The sequence below is a fragment of the Nomascus leucogenys genome, chromosome 6 (genome assembly GCF_006542625.1).
Source record: "Nomascus leucogenys isolate Asia chromosome 6, Asia_NLE_v1, whole genome shotgun sequence".
NCBI lineage: Eukaryota > Metazoa > Chordata > Mammalia > Primates > Hylobatidae > Nomascus > Nomascus leucogenys.
Genome location: NC_044386.1, coordinates 37,654,879 through 37,673,368, shown reverse-complemented (window position 1 = coordinate 37,673,368; position 18,490 = coordinate 37,654,879). Strand labels below are relative to the sequence as shown.

General features: G+C 43.2%; 1 protein-coding gene and 1 non-coding gene across 6 annotated transcripts in view; both read left to right on the top strand.

Moving 5' to 3' along the window:
- Window positions 1-9,702: 9,702 nt before the first annotated feature.
- PRKAA1 (protein kinase AMP-activated catalytic subunit alpha 1) overlaps window positions 9,703-18,490 on the top strand; it is a 39,402-nt gene continuing 30,614 nt past the window's right edge. For 4 of the 5 annotated variants that reach the window (XR_004030421.1, XM_003274374.3, XM_030814014.1 and 1 more), the window contains exon 1: window positions 9,703-9,829. Coding sequence is in view for 3 of the 5 variants with exons in the window: in XM_003274374.3 (XP_003274422.1) it covers window positions 9,703-9,829 (127 nt within the window). In the remaining 2 variants the exon portion in view is untranslated. The remainder of the gene's footprint in view (window positions 9,830-18,490) is intronic. The other variant, XM_030814013.1, reaches the window with a different exon arrangement.
- LOC115835742 lies at window positions 17,655-17,782 on the top strand. The gene has a single exon (XR_004030765.1). It is a non-coding gene; the product is annotated as a small nucleolar RNA SNORA57 (small nucleolar RNA).

Sequence of the window (18,490 nt, the reverse complement as noted above, 5' to 3'; positions counted from 1 at the left end):
TTTGGGAGGCTGAGGCGGATGGATCACCTGAGGTCGGGAGTTCACGACCAGCCTGACCAACATGGAGAAACCCCATCTCTACTAAAAATACAAAATTAGCTGGACGTGGTGGTGCATGCTTGTAATCCCAGCTACTCGGGAGGCTGAGGCAGGAGAATAGCTTGAACTCGGGAGGCAGAGGTTGCAGGATGAGCCAAGATCGCGCCATTGCACTCCAGCCTGGGCAACAAGAGCAAAACTCTGTCTCAAAAAAAAAAAATAAATAAATAAAAGTGGAAGATGGCCAGGCATTGTGGCTCACACCTGAAATCCCAGCACTTTGGGAGGCTAAGGTGGGTGGATCACTTGGGCCTAGGAGTTCGAGACCAGCCTGGGCAACACAGCAAAACCTCATCTCACTAAAAAATACAAAAAAATAGCCGGGTGTGGTTGCGTGTGCCTATAGCCCCAGCTACTCTGGAGGCTGAGATGGGAGGGTGGCTTGAACCCAGGAGGTGGAGGTTGCAGTGAGCCAACATTGTGCCACTGCACTCCAGCTGGGGGGACATAGTGAGACCCTGTCTTTCCACAAACAAAAAAAAAAAAAAAAAAAAGAAAGAAAGAAAGAAAAAGAAAAGAAAGAAAAAGAAAAGAGTGGAGGAAATAACGTGCTTATCTAGGGAAATGGTAGAGTCTAAGATTACCCTTGGAAATGAGTGGAGTCTGTAAGACTAAAGGCAAAAGGAATTGCACCAAAGCACTGGACTTAAGAAGATGATAAAAAAAATTGATATTGACAAGGATAAGGGTTAACAATTTGCATATTTCTATAAATGTACACTTGAACGATTAAGTAAATGGATAGTAGATTATGGAAGCTAGCGTTCTTACTGTTGGAGTGGGAGTTTATAGATAAGCAAAGGTAGGAGGCTAGAACAATCCATGGGGTAGTGGATTAGAATTGATTGTATGGATCAGTATGAAGTCATGTTTAGCTTAACATAGATAAGGATGTGCTATGGTCTGAATGTTTGTGTCCCCCCAAACCTTATATGTTGAAACCTAATCACCAATGTGATAGTATTAGGAGGTGGGGCCCTGAGAGGTGATTAGGTTATAAGGTTAAAGCCTTCATGAGTGGGATCAGTGCCCTTATAGCCAGAGAGCTGCCTTACCCCTTCTACCATGTGAGGACAAAGCAAGAATGCACAATCTATGAACCAGGAAACAGGCCCTCACTAGACACCAAATCTGCCAGCACCTTTATCTTGGACTTCCAGCCTTCAGAACTGTGAGAAATAAATTTCTGTTGTTTATAAGCTACCCAGTGTATAGTGTTTTGTTACAGCAGCTCAATCATATTAAGACAGGATGGTTCCACTGTGGAAATATTTAGAAATATGGATATTTTTATTGGTTAATACACACACATCTATTTCTTTGCTCTATCAGCAGATAGGATCTAGATGCAACAGCACTCTAGACACAATGAGCAAACCTAGCACTGAATCTTGGTTTCTATTACTATTCTCCAATAAAAGTAATCAGGACTCCTTGGAGAAATGGCTGATTCTAAAACTAGGGCAGGGGATATACAGAATGGGTCTGGAGCATCTTGTAGTGGCAGAAAGTAAGAAAGTGCTAAACAAAGAAACAATACAAACTATGTTGATGGAGGTATATCAAAGGGATACAGGAGCCAGCTGAAAGAGCACCCAAGGACTAAGGCTGGAATAACTTGAGCAATAAGATAAATTGACATTAGTTTATAATCCAGTGCATAAAATAAGCCCATGAGTCCACACTGCTATAAATAAATGATTGATTGAATACATAAATAAATTGAAAAGAAGAGACAAATCTTCCACGAAGAATTCCAAATAATTCTGGTAGACATCCTACTCTAGAAAACAGGGAGCATAAATCACCATTTCTTAAGTGTGGGCTGTGCTCACTGACTTCCTTCCAAATATTACATAATAGAAAGGGGGGACAAACAGTAACTTTACATAGAAAAACCTGACAAATAAACCTTAGCCAGGCAACCAAGGTAAACGTCTACAGTGATAACTCATGTTGACAGTATGTACCCTTGATATGATATGGACCATTATCTCTGTGTTCTTCCTCCCCCAAACCCATAATACTAGTCTAGTCATGAGAAAAACACTAGAGGAATTCCAACAGAGGGATGCTCTACAAAACAATGGACCAATGCACCACAGAACTGTAAAGGTCATCAAAAACAAAGAATGTCTGAGAAATTGTCAGAAGCGCCTAAGGAGACATGGCAACTGTCTTAGCTTGGGATGCTATAATATTGTTATAAAATAAATACATATTTGGGGGGCTGAGCACAGTGGCTCATGCCTGTAATCCCAGCACTTTGGGAGGCTGAGGAGGGTGGATCACCTGAGGTCAGGAGTTCGAGACCAGCCTGATCAACATGGAGAAACCCCGTCTATACTAAAAATACAAGATTAGCCGGGTGTGGTGGCACATGCCTGTAATCCCAGCTACTCGGGCCTCCTTTGGGTTTGCAGACTGCTGACTTCTTGTTGTAGCCTCATGTGGTGAAAGGAAAGAGCCAGAGACTTCTCTGGAGTCACTTTCATTTATGAGGGCTCTACCTTCATGACCTAATTACCCCCCAAAGACCCACCTCCTAATATAATCACATGGAGAATTAGAATTTCAATACATGAATTTTGGGAGGGACACAAACATTCAATCCATAACATCTAAATATAAGACAAGGCTCGGAGCAGTGGCTCATGCCTGTAATCCCAGCACTTTGGGAGGCCAACGCAGGTGGATCACAAGGTCAGGAGTTCCAGACTAGCCTGGCCAACATGGTGAAACTCCGTCTCTACTAAAAATACAAAAATTAGCACTGCTACAGGTGGCACACGCCTGTAGTCCCAGCTACTCGGGAGGCTGAGGCACAAGAATCGCTTGAACCCAGGAGGCGGAAGTGGCAGTGAGCCGAGATTCTGCCACTGCACTCCAACCTGGGCGACAGAGTGAGACCCCAATCTAAAAAATAAATAAATAAATAAATACATAAATTCATAAAGTATCCTGGATGGGATTCTAAAACAAAAAAAGGACCTTAGGTAAAAACTAAGGAAGTTGGAATAAAGTGAAGACTTTAGTTACTCATAATATATCAACATTGATTGGTTCATAAATCATAACAAATGCACTAAAGAATGTAAGGTGTTGATAATTGGGAAAACTGCGTGTAGGGTATATGATAACTCTGTATTAGTTTCACAATTTTTCTGTAAATCTAAAGCTGTCCTGAAAAATGAAGTCTATTTTCAAAAAGCATTTGGGAAGGCCGGGCGCTGTGGCTCATGCCTGTAATCCCAGTACTTTGGGTAGCCGAGGTGGGCGGATCGCCTGAGGTCAGGAGTTCGAGACCAGCCTGGCCAACAGGGTGAAACCCCATCTCTACCAAAGATACAAAAATTAGCCAGTCATGGTGGCACGCATCTGTGGTCCCAGCTACTTGGGAGGCTGAGGTGGAAGGATCACTCAAGCCTGGGAGGCAGAAGTTGGAGTTGAGCTGGAATCCTGCCACTGCACTCCAGCCTGGGTGACAGAGTGAGACTCCATCCCCCCAAAACAAAACAAAACAAACAAACCAAAAATTATTTGGGAAGCTTAGAGAATAATATCCAGCAAAGTAAGTAGGTAATAAACAAGGAAATAAGGATCTCAGGGGAAGGAAAGTAAGATAAATCAAGGGATGAGGTTAGAATACTAAAATGCATGCCTTGAAGTGACTACATCTTTGTTAGAGTTAGCTGTCAATGTGAGTCAGCTGAATTGAAAAAACTTTGCAGATTTGTTTCTTAGAACATCTCCCAGGGCCTGAGGCTAGAGGGCAGCAGCACAAGGTTGGAGGGAGATGAGCTGGGCCAGCTGCACAGGAGGTAATCTATAAGTGATATTATACACACCACCACCACCACTCCCACCCGCCCCCGGAGGCCTGAAAACATCACTAGAATTTCTATTTACCTGAGCTTCTTACCTGAGCTCTTCTCAGAGGGATGTGGTTAAACAGATCTACTTTGACAAACCACTTGGTCAGGGGCGGATAAAACTCCCCAACCCACAAATACACATCTAAGAAGTCAGGGTCTGGTTACCTAATGAAGAAATGAGGCAGCCACCACGTACGAAAAGGAAAAACTCAACACCTATTCATAAAGTGGAATTAGAAAGGAAGGAATGGAGTGATGTGCATAGAGAGGGAAAGGAAGGAATCTTTTTTTTGAGATGAAGTCTCACTCTGTTGCCCAGGATGGAGTGCAGTGACACAATCTCTGCTCACTGCAACCTCCGCCTCCCGGGTTCAAGTGATTCTCTTGCTTCAGCCCCCCTAGTAGCTGGTATTACAGGCGCCCAACACCATGCCCAGCTAAATTTTGTATTTTTAGTAGAGATGAGGTTTCACCATGTTGGCTAGGCTGGTCTCGAACTCCTGACCTTTGGTGATCCGCCCGCCTCGCCTCCCAAAGTGCTGGGATTACAGGCATGAGCTGCCGTGCCCGGCCCCCTCTGTGATTTTATATCTGCTCTTTTTCCTACCTGGAATGCCTTCCCCAAGTTCTCTCCATCCCCCGTGCCACCTGTTTTCTTTCTTTTCTTTACTTTTTTTTTTTTTTTTTGAGATGCAGTCTCGCTCTCTCACCCAGGCTGGAGTGCGGTGGTGGGATCTTGGCTCACTGCAACATTTGCCTCCCAGGTGCAAATGATTCTCCTGTCTCAGCCTCCCGAGTAGTGGGATTACAGGTGCACACTGCCATGCCTGGCTAATTTTTTGTATTTAAGTAAAGAAGGGGTTTTAGGCCAGGCACGGTGGCTCACGCTTGTAATCCCAGCACTTTGGGAGGCCGAGGCGGGCGGATCACGAGGTCAGGAGATCGAGACCACGGTGAAACCCCGTCTCTACTAAAAATACAAAAAATTAGCTGGCCGTGGTGGCAGGCGCCTGTAGTCCCAGCTACTCGGAGAGGCTGAGGCAGGAGAATGATGTGAACCTGGGAGGCGGAGCTTGCAGTGAGCTGAGATTGCGCCACTGCACTCCAGCCTTGGCGACAGAGCGAGACTCCGTCTCAAAAAAAAAAAAAAAAAAAAAAGGGGTTTTACCATGTTGCCCAGGCTGGTCTCAAACTCCTGAACTCAGGCAATCCACCTGCCTCGGCCTCCCAAAGTGTTAGGATTACAGGTGTGAGCCACTGTGCCCGGCCTTCTTTACTTTTTTATTTTTATATTTTTGAGACAGGGTCTTTATCACTCAGGCTGGAGTGCAGTGGCATGAACATGACACACTGCAGCCTTGACCTCCTGGGCTCAGATGATTCTCCCACCTCAGCCTCCTGAGTAGCTGGGACTACAGGCATGCACCACCATGCCTGGCTGACTTTTTGTATTTTTTGTAGAGATGAGGTCTCACAATGTTGCCCAGGCTGGTCTCAAACTCCTGAGCTCAAGTGATCCTCCTGCCTCGGCCTCCCAAAGTGCTGGGATTACAGGCGTGGGCCACTGTGCCTGCGTGGCCTCCCTTTTTTTGTGTGTAGAAAACATCATCTCTTAATACTTCTCCATAAACAGATTCAAGTTAAAGCTTTGGCAGACCTCCACAGATAAAGGTTATCCTGACCTCTCATAATGGTCTTTAGCACCATATATGTTTTTATTTTTATTTATTTTTTAAGAGATACGGTCTTGCTCTGTCACCCAGGCTGGAGTACAGTGGCATAATCATAGCTCACTGCAGCCTCTACCTCCTGAGCTCAACTGATCCTCACACCTCAGCCTCCAAAGTATCTATGACTATAGGTGTGCACCACCACACTCAGCTAATTTTGAATTTATTTTTTTTTGTAAAGACAGAATCTCACTACATTGCCTAGACTTGTGTTTTTATTATAGCACCTATAACATTGCTTTGTCTCCTATTAGAAGGGAGAACCATGTTCCTTTGTTTTTTAAGTCCCTAGGATCTAGCAAACTGCCCAGTACATAGTGTTTGTTTAACAAAAATAAGATATTAGTTACAATGTAGCTACAAGTAAGCTAAGGAAATATTAGGCTGCATTAATAGCAGTGTAGTACTCAGAAGTTTTAGTTCCAGCCACCATATTTAGAGATAGTCATTGGAGAAGTTTAATATCCACCTGGCAGTGTAGAGTCTAGTAATGCTGTAATGACCTTGAGAAGAAAAGACTCCGAGGAGGCACCTGCTCCCTTACAATGTCTAAAGGGCTAGAGAGGAAGCAGCTAACTGCTAACCACACAGTTCCTCCATGAGGCTGGACATTCTCCACCACAGTGTTGCTATGTCTTCATCAGTGCTGAGATGTACTGTAATTTATTTGTACTAATAAAAGCTACAGTACTTAAGTTTGCAAACAATTTACTTTTTCCCTACTTTTTTTTTTTTGAGACGGAGTTTTACTTTTGTTGCCCAGGCTGGAGTGCAATGGCATGATCTCAGCTCACTACAACCTCTGACTCCCGGGTTCAAATGATTCTCCTGTCTCAGCCTCCTGAGAAGCTGGGGTTACACGCACATGCCACCACACCCAGCTAATTTTGTATTTTTAGTAGAGACCGGGCTTCTCCATGTTGGTCAGGCTGGTCTCGAACTCTTGACCTCAGGTGATCTGCCTGCCTCGGCCTCCCAAAGTGCTGGGATTACAAGTGTCAGCCACTGCGCCCGGTCTGCTTTTCTCCCACTTAAACTAAAAAGGAGTCAAGTAAGTATACTTCTATAGGCCAGGCTTGGTGGCTCATGCCTGCAGTCCTAGCACTTTGGGAGTCTGTGGTGGGAGGATCGCTTGAGGCCAGGGGTTCTAGACTGGCCTCGTTAATATAGGGAGATCCCCATCTCTACAACAAATGAAATGAAAAATAGTCGGGTGTGGTGGTGCGCACCGTAAGTCCTAGCTACTCTCTCGAGGCTGAAGTAGGAGGAATGCTTGAGTCCAAGAGTTTGAGGTTACAGTGAGCTGTGATCTAACCACTGCACTCTAGCCTGGGCAACAGAAGAAGTGCCTCTTTAAAAAAAAAAGTTACTTCTCTAGTGTAACTCCTGCCCACTTATATTCCAATACATTTTACTGAGATGGGGTAGAGTTACAACAGACAGGTCAGGAAACTGAGAGTAAGCCACAGTCTACCTTACCTTTGCTTTCCCCTGGTAGAATGTTGAGTATGTGAATATTCTCTCTCCTGGATGGGTGGGGGATGGTGGAATATAGATGACTGCTACTGTAGACCATGAGCTCTTTCAAGGTAGGGACCATGACTTTTCGTTTTTTAGAAAAATGAAACTTTCTATAGTGTCTGGCAGTTAACAAAAGCTTGAAGAATGAAGGAAGTGAACATTTGGGGATAGATCAATGGGAGAATGAAAGGAAGACAGGGTGGAAGAAAATGTGACAAAAAATTTAAAAAGGTAATTAAGAGAAAAAGCAAAGGAATACAGGAGGCTTCTTAAGACAGTAGTCTTACAAACAGTGAATTGGATTCAGTTTTTAACTCAACATGAATGGAAACAAAACCAAAATTAAAACACTGAGCAATTAAAGCTGCTTTAAACAGAGACTATGGGAAACTGGATAAGATGATGTCTAAGTTTCTATCCAATTTTTTGATCTATAATTCTAGGTTTTATCTCCCCAACAATGCTTTTAAGTGTAAATGCCATTTAATGACTATTTATTAAATAGAATTATAATCTACAACAGCACAAAGCAGAAACAAACCGATGTTTCTACTAAAAAAAAAAGGTTATGTTACTTTCTTGAGTTTTCATAGTTTCATGAAGAGACTGGCAAATGGATTTGCAAAACCCAGCTTCAGTTTGTTCCCTTGCAACATGCTCAGTGAGTAGTACACAGCTGAGGTACTTTGCGATCTTTTCCTTTTTTTTTTTTCTCCTAGGGGCACTCTCCCACCCTTGGGCCTGAGAAGAGATGTTGTCAGATCTTTTTCTTTCAGGTTAGAAGAAATGGCAGAACTTTCCTGGGTTAAATTCTAGATATAATAAAAACGTAAAGTAATTTAAGGTGCTATTTGGGGAGGGGAGGGAGTTTAAGGTTCCCTGCCCAACACGGGAATCCAGAGAGCTATTTCTGTTTTACAGAGATCCAAAATTCAAAAATTCTGCTTTACAGAGATGCCTTGTGTAGAAACTCACAAGGCAAACAGATAAAAGTGAAAAAGCCAGACACCAAAAGTTACAACAGTAACCACTATAACCACCTGCCCCCCAAATACATCAGTAATCAAAGATTTCTTAACTTTTTGCCCTTCAAACAATGTGCAGTCCTCAATACAGTAGGAACTTGATTAAGGCTAGCTGGAACTGTTTCCTGCTTATCTGGTGTAATTCTAAGCTCAAAGGCAGAAACTTTTGCTTCCCCTGCAATATCTTCCTTGGAACAAAACAGCGCCTAATGCGTGTTACTTTGATTTCAGAAACAGAGAGGCGAAAATCAGGAGAGTTGGGTAATTGATTTTTGTGGGATTAAAAATGACATTTTTAGTTTTTTTCTTTTTTTATACTCTTTTCATGAAGGTACAATTTTTTCGGGGGGCCACTGACATTGGCCCAATGCTATGACATTCCAAAATTGAGAGAATATAAACTTTTTAAAACAGAACACTTGATTTTGACTACTAATTAGAGGAGTGGAATTGAGTAACAAACTCAAACATTTTATGAAAAATAAGCAGACTTTATGCTATGGTATGGTTCCATTTATGTTTATATAATAGACTAAGTATTACTCATTACAAGTACAGTAAATATTTGTTGATCCGGTTGATGTAACCGTTAAGCCTTGTTCTCAGTCCAGTGAACGTATACATTTTACTGATAATCTAAAAGTATTAATTCCTATACACCAAAAGATCTGCGTATCATCCCCCTCTTGGAAAACATATTCACTTGCACATATCCCCGGCCTGCTCCTCGCAACAAAGCTTGCTTTGGGGAGGAAATTTCAGGATCACCTCCAGAAGAAAACACTGACAGCGTTCCTAGAGCCATCGTGGTGCCCACTAGCAACTTACGGGCTCCAAGCGAAAAAAGAGCGCGGGTTCGTGGGGAGGGGGGGCGGGGAGCGGGAAACTCCATCACAGACGCAAGTGAAAACTCCTGCGGCTTCTAGATTCCATCCCAGAAGGAAAGATGAAAACCAAGGTTAGAAAGCAGTGGCAGGGCGGTGTCCCCTGCCTTGCTTTAATTCACGCGGCTCTCGTTAACAAGCCACAGATCTGCATCACTCAAGCGGGCTTCCCCGTCCTCATCTCCCCTCTGGAGTCACCCGCAGAAGGCTCTTCTCCGACCGCAGAGTGGTAATTAGGGAAGATCGCAGCGGGCAGAAACTCCGCCAGAGGAGAAAGGAGCCTGGGGGCGACGGTCCGCCTAATCGTTCCAGGAAGCCCCTCCGCGTGCCGGTGGGCGGGCGCCCAAGCCCGAGGATGCGGGGCGAGGAGGCGGGTACTGGTGATTCTCCTGGCAGCCCCCGCCCGCCCCGCCAGGGGGAGCGTCTGCGCCCGACGGCGGCTGCGGGGCCTGCGCTGGCGGCGCAGGGCGGTGGCTCGGCTCGGCGGCTGCCCTCCCGCGTCCCCACCCCCTCCCCGCCCGCCCCCGGCGCGGCCCTGCCCGCCCCCTCCGCCCCCTCCCGCAGCGCCATGCGCAGACTCAGTTCCTGGAGAAAGATGGCGACAGCCGAGAAGCAGAAACACGACGGGCGGGTGAAGATCGGCCACTACATCCTGGGTGACACGCTGGGGGTCGGCACCTTCGGCAAAGTGAAGGGTGAGAACCCGCGGGACGAGGCTGGGCCCCAGCTGGGGAGCCGCACGACTTCCGCTTTCCGCACCTCTTCATCCTCCCCGCCCGCTGCGTCCCTTCTTTCCAGGGCTGGGCAGCCCCTGTCCCGGATCCTGCGGGAGCTCTCCCCAACCGCCGCGGGGCTGCTGCGCGGCCAGCACAGGCCGGGTGGGGGTGGGGGTGGGGTGGGGGCCAGTCGCCATGGCGACGGCGCCGCGGCCGGAGGGGCGGGTAGGTGCGAGGGGCTGGGATGCGAAGGTGCAAACTTTCCCAGGCGGGGCAGGCGGGCGGCGCGGCGCGCTCTGGGTGCTGGGAGGGGGCGCCGGGCGCGATCCCCGGGGAGGCGGCCTCTTGTGCGCCCGGGTTGTGCTCCCCTGGCTCAGGGCCAGCCCATCGCTTCCTTGGCGGTCCTCGGCGTTGTCCGTATTTCCGTCCTCTGTAGGAGGCTGTCGATTTACCGGCCCCTGCTGTTTCCCGAGTGCGAAATGTGTTTCCGCAGAAGTAAGGTTTCTTTGTGGGTAGCCTACATCATTTTTTTTAAAGGCCATGTCGTCGGAAAGGATCACTGGTTTCCTTCGGAGCAGTTAGTGAATATGAACTGGTTCAGTATTTGCGATGCATGGTTTACGTTCTGAATGAGACTGTGCCTTTAGTGTTTCCGAATTAACAGGAGTTTCTCCGTGCGAAACTTGGTGGTTAGTTCAGATGTTGCCTCCAGATAGTATTTATTACTTTATTAGTACAGTTCGTTTCCATTTATTTTCAAAGGTTATTTGTATTCTAATAAACTCTTTAAGTGCACATCATTTGAACTTTTCTTTTAAGAAAGGTGTATTGGGTGCATTGTACACCATTCGGGTGAAGGGTACGCTAAAAGCCCAGACTTCACCACTATGCAGTTCATCTATGTAACCAAAAGCCACTTGTACCCCTAAAGCTATTGAAATTAAAAGAAAAGTGTGGACTCTTATTCTGGAAATAAGCTTGCTTTACAGTCCACCAATTCTGGCAAAAAACGTTTAATTGCAAGTTTTGTGAGGCATGATTTTTTTTTCTTTAACATATTTGACTTTGCTATAAGGGATGCAGAGAAAGGAAGTTTGGAACTGATAAAAATAATTCATGCATTGGCTTTGGATAAATAATAGACTGACTTGCATATACTGAGTTCTTGGTAAAGATTGACTTGAAAGAAAAAAAGTTTGCCAAAGTCTGTACGGTAACTCAACTGAGCCTTACTCTTCCAGAGCTAAACATTTTCTAATTTTATTTAGGGTTAGAAGAGAAGAACCCTTCCTTCCCTTGTCATTTTCTGAGTCATAGAATTGGAAAATTGTTGTATATCCCACAGGGAAGCAACTGGCTGAACCTTCTTATGAAAATCGGCAAGGCGGACAATGTCAGGAGGAAGTAAGGAGCAAATGCCAGAATTGGGTAATAACAGCTGTTAGGACAGGTCCATATAAGGCCAGTAAGATGTTTCTTACCCTGGAAGTTTTAACTTTATCTTTGGCTATGATATTTCTTGTTAGCAATTACAAACTGCTTTTTAGTTTACAAGTGTTTGTAAAAAAAAAAAAAAAAATGTTCATTTTTGCCCCCACCCCTTCCCGGAGTTCTGTCTGGATTAGGGTGTTCATCATTCCCCTAATATAGACTTGAATGCTTGCATAAAGTCAGGTCTTTTTTTTTTTTTTCTTTTTTCTTTTCTTTTTTTTTCCCGAGACGGAGTCTTGCTCTGTTGCCCAGGCTGGAGTGCCGTGTGGTGCGAACTTGGCTCATTGCAACCTCCGCTTCCCGGGTTCAAGCAGTTCTCCTGCCTCAGCCTCCTGAGTAGCTGGGATTACAGGCGCCCACCACCACACCCGGCTAATTTCATATTTTTAGTAGAGATGGGGTTTCACCATGTTGGCCCGGTTGGTCTCGAGCTCCTGACCTCAGGTGATCTACCCATCTCAGCCTCCCAAAGTGCTGGGATTACAGGAGTGAGCCACCGTGCCCGGCCAGGTCTATTTTCGTATTTGCTAAGTGGTTTTTGGCATGGCAGGTAGTAAAGCAAGAAGAGATTTTTCATCTTCTGGATTTGATCTGTGATATGGCTGTGACATGAATGTCTCCAGTGACTTTGCTGTTTCTTAACCTTCACTTCTCCACCCACATGAACTTCTCTTGGATTACCATATTCTGTTAAAGTCAACAAACTCTCCAAATGTACAAAGGCCAATATTAGTCCAAGGATCATAGGTTTCATAGATATGGTTAAATCTGTTCATAATCACATTTGTTGATGTTGATCAGAATCTTTAACCTGTTCATTTTTTAAGTTAACAGTTGGGATGCTTTTTGCCACAAGTAATAGAAAATCCAGCTTCACCTAGTAAAGAACTTATCTGTGGTTTTCTCTCCACAGATAAGTCCTTCCAGCAGGGAAGGCCAGCATACCTCTTATGAGTCTCATTGGCTCATCCAGTCCCTCTGGCTAGGAATGCCATGTGCCAATTGGCTTATGCTTGTATTCCTAAGCAGGCATTAGCAAGGAGGATGGCATTGCCCTTGGAGGAATATGACCCACCCTTTGATGTGTGTGTGCAAGAGAGGTGGGTGGGTGGGAGACATCTTCTTTTTTTAAAAATTTGTTTTATTTTTTAAATTTTTCTTTAAGTTATTGGGGTACAGATGGTATTTGGTTGCATGAGTAAATTCTTTAGTGGTGATTTGTGAGATTTTGGTGCACCCATCACCCGAGCAGTATACACTGCATCATATTTGTAGTCTGTTATCTCTCACCCCCCTCCCACTCTTCAAGTCCCCAGAGTCCACTGTATCATTCTTACGTCTTTGCGTCCTCATAGCTTAGCTCCCACATATCACTGATTAGAACATACTATGTTGGTTTTCCATTCCTGAGTTACTTCACTTAGAATAATAGTCTCCACTCTTATCCAAGTCACTGCAAATGATGTTAATTCATTCCTTTTTATGGCTGTGTAGTATTCCATCGTGTGTGTGTGTGTGTGTGTGTGTGTGTGTGTGTGTGTGTGTGTGTATACACCACAGTTTCTTTATCCATATGTTGAGTGATGGGCATTTGGATTGGTTCCACAATTTTGCAATTGTGAATTGTGCTGCTATAAACATGCATGTGCAAGTATCTTTTTCAAATAATGACTTCTTTTCAGAAAGGATTGCTGGATCAAATGGTAGTTCTACTTTTAGTTCTTTAAGGAATATCCACACTGTTTTCCATAGCAGCTGTACTAGTTTACATTCCCACCAGCAGTGTAGAAGTGTTCCCTGTTCACCCTTTTCAACAAATGGTGCTGGGATAATTGGCCAGCCACATGTAGGAGAATGAAACAGGATTCTCATCTTTCAACCTTATACAAAAATCAACTCAAGATGGATTAAGGACTTAAACCTAAGACCTGAAACTGTAAAAATTCTAGAAGATAACATTGGAAAAACCCTTCTAGACATTGGGTTAGGCAAGGATTTAATGACTAAGAACCCAAAAGCAAATGCAGTAAAAACAAAGATAAATAGCTGGGACCTGATTAAACTGAAGAGCTTTTGCACAGGAAAAGAAACAGTCAGCAGAGTAAACAGACAACCCACACAGTGGGAGAAAATCTTCCTAATCAATACATCTGAAAAAGGACTAATATCCAGAATCCACAATGAACTCAAATAAATCAGAAAAAAACAAACAGTCCCATCAAAAAGTGGGCTAAGGACATGAATAGACAGTTCTCAAAAGAAGATATACAAATGGCCAACAAACATGAAAAAATGCTCAGCATCACTAATGATCAGGGAAATGCAAATCAGAACCACAATGTGATACCACCTCACTCCTGCAAGAATGGCCATAATCAAAAAATCAAAAAGCAGTAGATAGATGTTAGTGTGCATGTGGTGAACAGGGAACAGTTTTTTTTTTTTTTTTTTTTTTTTGGAGACAATTTCACTCTTGTCACCCAGGCTGGAGTGCATTGGCGCAATCTCAGCTCATTGCAACCTCTGCCTCCCGGGTTCAAGTGATTCTTCTGCTCCAGCTTCCCTAGTAGCTGGGATTACAGACGTGTGCCACCACATCCTACTAATTTTTGTATTTTTAGTAGAGGTGGGGTTTCACCATGTTGGCCAGGCTGGTCTCGAACTCCTGACCTCAGGTGATCCCACCAGCCTCGGCCTCCCAAAGTGCTGGGATTACAGGCCTGAACCACCGTGCTGGGCCGGGAGACATCTTCTAAGTACTTGGATAGTGTGGGGGGACAGGGTAGGCACCTACACATAAATGGGTATTGTTAGGAGAGAGAAAGGGGGACATGGATACTCAGTGAACAGGCAGAAATGGCCACTATCGTGGTGATGTTGGTAATTAACACCAACAGCCTTAATTATGCAAGAGTTCTTGCAAATAATAGGGTTAGCCATATATTTAGACAAGTTGGAATAAAGAAAGCTTTAAAAATTAGTTACACATGTTGGTAAATTTAACATGAAGAGGGATCTAATAAAATATATGATACTGATAATGCAGAAAAAGTCTCAGTATGATATTCCAGGCTTATAGGAAATTTAATTTTGCCGGGAGAGTAGGCTGGAAGTTCAGAGTGATTCTGTTATAGGCCAAAAAATTTGTTTGGTTACTTAGTGGTAGCATTTTGAGAGGAAAGTTTACAGAAAACTAGGGTTATTTTGTGATTATGCTTGAATTGTCTTTGTTGTTTCCAAGGCATCTTTTTTTTTCCTTCTACTTATCAAGATGTTAGGTTCCATGCCCTTGTGGGCCTTCCCTCTGCCCAAAAAAAGCATGGATGAGCAAAGAGTCATATCATTAAAATGGCAGTCTTTGTTAGTTTTTCTAGAGAAGATGATCTCTTTGGTAGGCTGGGTGTATCTTGGGCAAATGAGTTGTTTATACATATAAACTATTAAGTTGGTAAGTCTTTCTTTCTTTTTTTTTTTTTTTTGAGATGGAGTTTCACTCTTGTCGCCCAGGCTGGAGTGCAATGGTGCGATCTCAGCTCACTGCAACTTCCACCTCCTGGGTTCAAGCGATTCTCCAGCCTCAGCCTCCCAAGTGGCTGGGATTATAGGCGCCCACCACTACGCCCAGCTAATTTTTTTTTGTATTTTTAGTAGAGATGGGGTTTCACCACGCTGGCCAGGTTAGTCTTGAACTCCTGACCTCAGGTGATCCACCCACCTCAGCCTCCCAAAGTGCTGGGATTACAGGCATGAGCCACCACGCTTGGCCTAAGTTCCTAAGTATTTCTGTGTAAAACTGCAATTTCAGCTACATAGGTAACTGTACTCCTTGTGAATGAATCATAGTAGAAGTTATTTAAAAATTCCTTTAAGTAAAAAATATAAACATGAACCAGAGCTATATACATCAGTGTGAACGAATCTTAAAAATATAAGGTTAGACCTCGAAAGCAAGTGCATAAGAATATGTATAGTCTGCTGTTATTTATATAAATTTTAGAAACCTACAGAACCACTCATACAATGCTGGTAGAGTATAAATTGGTATCCTACCTCTACATGAGAGAGTGACAGCATTTATTAAATTTAACCTAACAATTCAACTTCTAGGAATTATTCTATAGATGTACTCATGTGTATGAAATAATGGGTTATTTGTTGCCATATTGTTGTAAATATTAATACAAAACTTTCGAAGTAACCTTTCTAATAGTGTAATAGTTATGGTTTATCCATATAGTGAAATACCTTGCAAACATTAAGGAAGAAAAAGGGAGGAACTTTGTATATTTTAGAGAACAATTTCCAAGGTGTATTTTTAAGAGGAAAAAGTAGAACAGTGTGTTCAATATGCCTACCACTTATGTATAAAAGGCACGGGCAAATCTGTATCTTAAGTGTGACTGCTTTTATATACAGAGTGTGTCTGTTTAAAGATACACACAAGACTGGTTACGTTAGTTGCTCAGTATAGGGGACTAGGTACAGGAGGACATTGCATTGCACTGTGGATGCTTTTGTACTTTTGAATTATGTGTATAGTGCAGGTATTGTGTTATCAAAATATATACAATGACATTTGTAAAAATAAACATGAAAAATAATGTTACTATATTTTTTATAGATTCATACCCATGTAAAAATATATAAACGTGGGAAACACAAACACCAAATTCAGAATAGGGGTTACTTCTGAGGACAGATGAAGGATAAGGGAATCTGGGAGGAGTCATGCAGGGCTTGAGTTGTATCTGCAATGTTTTATTGCTTAAGCTGATGGTGGCTCATGGGTATTTGGAATGCCCTTGGTGTGCTTGAAATGTTTTGCTTTCTTAAATTACCATCTATAGCTTTTATAGCCCACCCTTCCCCAGGATTAAGCTATTTCCTTAACACGTTTTTATTCTTTCAATTTTAAAGTGGGAATGAAATGGTTAGGTGTCTAGAATATCTTTAGTAGCTATTTCTATCTTTGCTGCTTCTCTGTCCTATTAAAATCCTCTGTTTCAAAGTATGATCTTGTTTCCCTTCAGGATTATATATCTAATTAGAAGAGCATTTGTTACAATGTTATGCAGTTAGACAAAGTTCCCTTTAGATAGCAATAGCCTGGTTGTTAGCTAATATTTAGTTGACTAATCTGCTATTCTTGTGAGGGAATGCTGGTAACATTTGCTCTGAGTAACGTGCAAGTCTTCCGTTTCATTTAAAAGCAAAACCTTAGCACTATTCTAAAAACTGACAGTCTGAAGAATAAAGTTTGAATTTTGAAAAAGGGGGGAATCCCTTAGTAGTGCATATGCCTGACAAAGTCCATTTGCTACATTCATTGATTGACTATGGAACAGCATTTAGTTTGGCTACAACTGAGTTTACTCACTGGGGAGAATATTTAGCCTGGTTTTGAGAAAACAGTTTAGTTTCTGATACCATGCCAAGCCCTTTGTCCCTCTCACTGCACAGTGATGGTTGGGAGAGTGGATAGGTCAAAAGACTTGGGAGTCAGAAGACCTGTCCCAACTTGATCACAATAGCTTTACTTCCACAACTTACAGAATCTTTTAGAGCCTCAGTTTCTTTATCTGTAAAAGACAGTACCTCCATCATAGGTTTATGCTCAAATGTGATAATGTGAGTGTCTCCTAAGCTATTAGATGCCATGTTTAAAAAGTACTATGCTACTGAAGGCTGGGCGTGGTGGCTCATGCCTGTAATCCCAGCACTTTTGGGAGGCCAAGGCGGGCGGATCACGAGCTCAAGATATTGAGACCATCCTGGCCAACATGGTGAAACCCCATCTCTACTAAAAATACAAAAATTAGCTGGCTGTGGTGGCGTGCACCTGTTGTCCCAGCTACTCGGGAGGCTGAGGCAGGAGAATTGCTTGAACCCCGGAGGCGGAGATTGCAGTGAGCCGAGATTGTGCCACTGCACTTCAGCCTGGCGACAGAGCGAGGCTCCATCTCAACAACAACAACAAAAAACAAAAAAAGAGAAAGAGTTGACTCCTGATAGACTATGAAGGCTGGGATACAAATTCAAAAAGCGGAAAACCACATGAGCTGGAACATTCTAGGCAGGGAGCAAAAAACCCTATCCTGCTAAATAACTCCTACTGCTGTCGCTGTGTGAGGGTATAAAGAGCAGTTGATACTCATAAGTTAACATTTGTTTGGTTCCCAGTCTTCATATACAGTGTGTTCCATTTAAGAAGCCATGATCATGTGTAGTACAATTAGAAAACCTGTTTTCAAAAAATATTACTTTTGTTAACTTGTTAATTTTAATGGTGAATATCATAGTTTAGAAAATCCACCCTCCTTTTCTTGTCAGACTGAGTGTGTGGTCCTGCTCCTGTTATGTATGGAGGCAGAGGGAAAGGGCTTCGGCCCCCTCAAAATCATGTCTTTGGTGCCAGACGGTTCTGTTCTCAGTGGCCTGGATACTGAACTTCTCTGAGCAGGGCAGAACTGAGATCCAGTAGGCTCCTCCCCAGGATGCCTACGCTTTCTCATTTGATTTCAGGTCTCCTCTTTCGCTTCCTATTGCAACCAATGAAGGCCATTCCTACCATGAGTAAATAAAAAAGAAAACCTATCTTTAATAAATAACAATTGTATATATTTATGCAGCACAATGTGATGTTTTGATACATGTATACATTCTACACTCATCAAATCAGGCCAAGTAGTATATCCATCTCCTCAAATATTTATCATTTCTTTGTGGTGAGAACATTTAAAGTTCCCTTTTTTAACTCTTTTGAAAAATTAATATATTTACTGTAATCATGATGCTATGCAATACAATACCAGGATCCTGTTCCTCCTGACTGTAATTTTATGTAGCCATTGGCCAATATCTTCCTTTTTCCCTCCAGCCCCACTTACCCCAGCTACTGGTAATCACCATTCTACTCTCTACTTCTGTGAGTTTGACTTTTTTAGATTCCAAATATAAGTGAGTCTCAGACACCTCTGACATACTGATTTCAGTTCCTTTGGGTATGTACTCAGTAATGGGATTGCTGGATCATATAGTAATTCTATTTTTAGTTTTGTGAGGAACCGCTACACTGTTTTACAAAATGGCTGTATTTATAGTTTCACCAACAGTGTATAAGTGTTCCATTTCTCTGTGTCCTTGCTAACA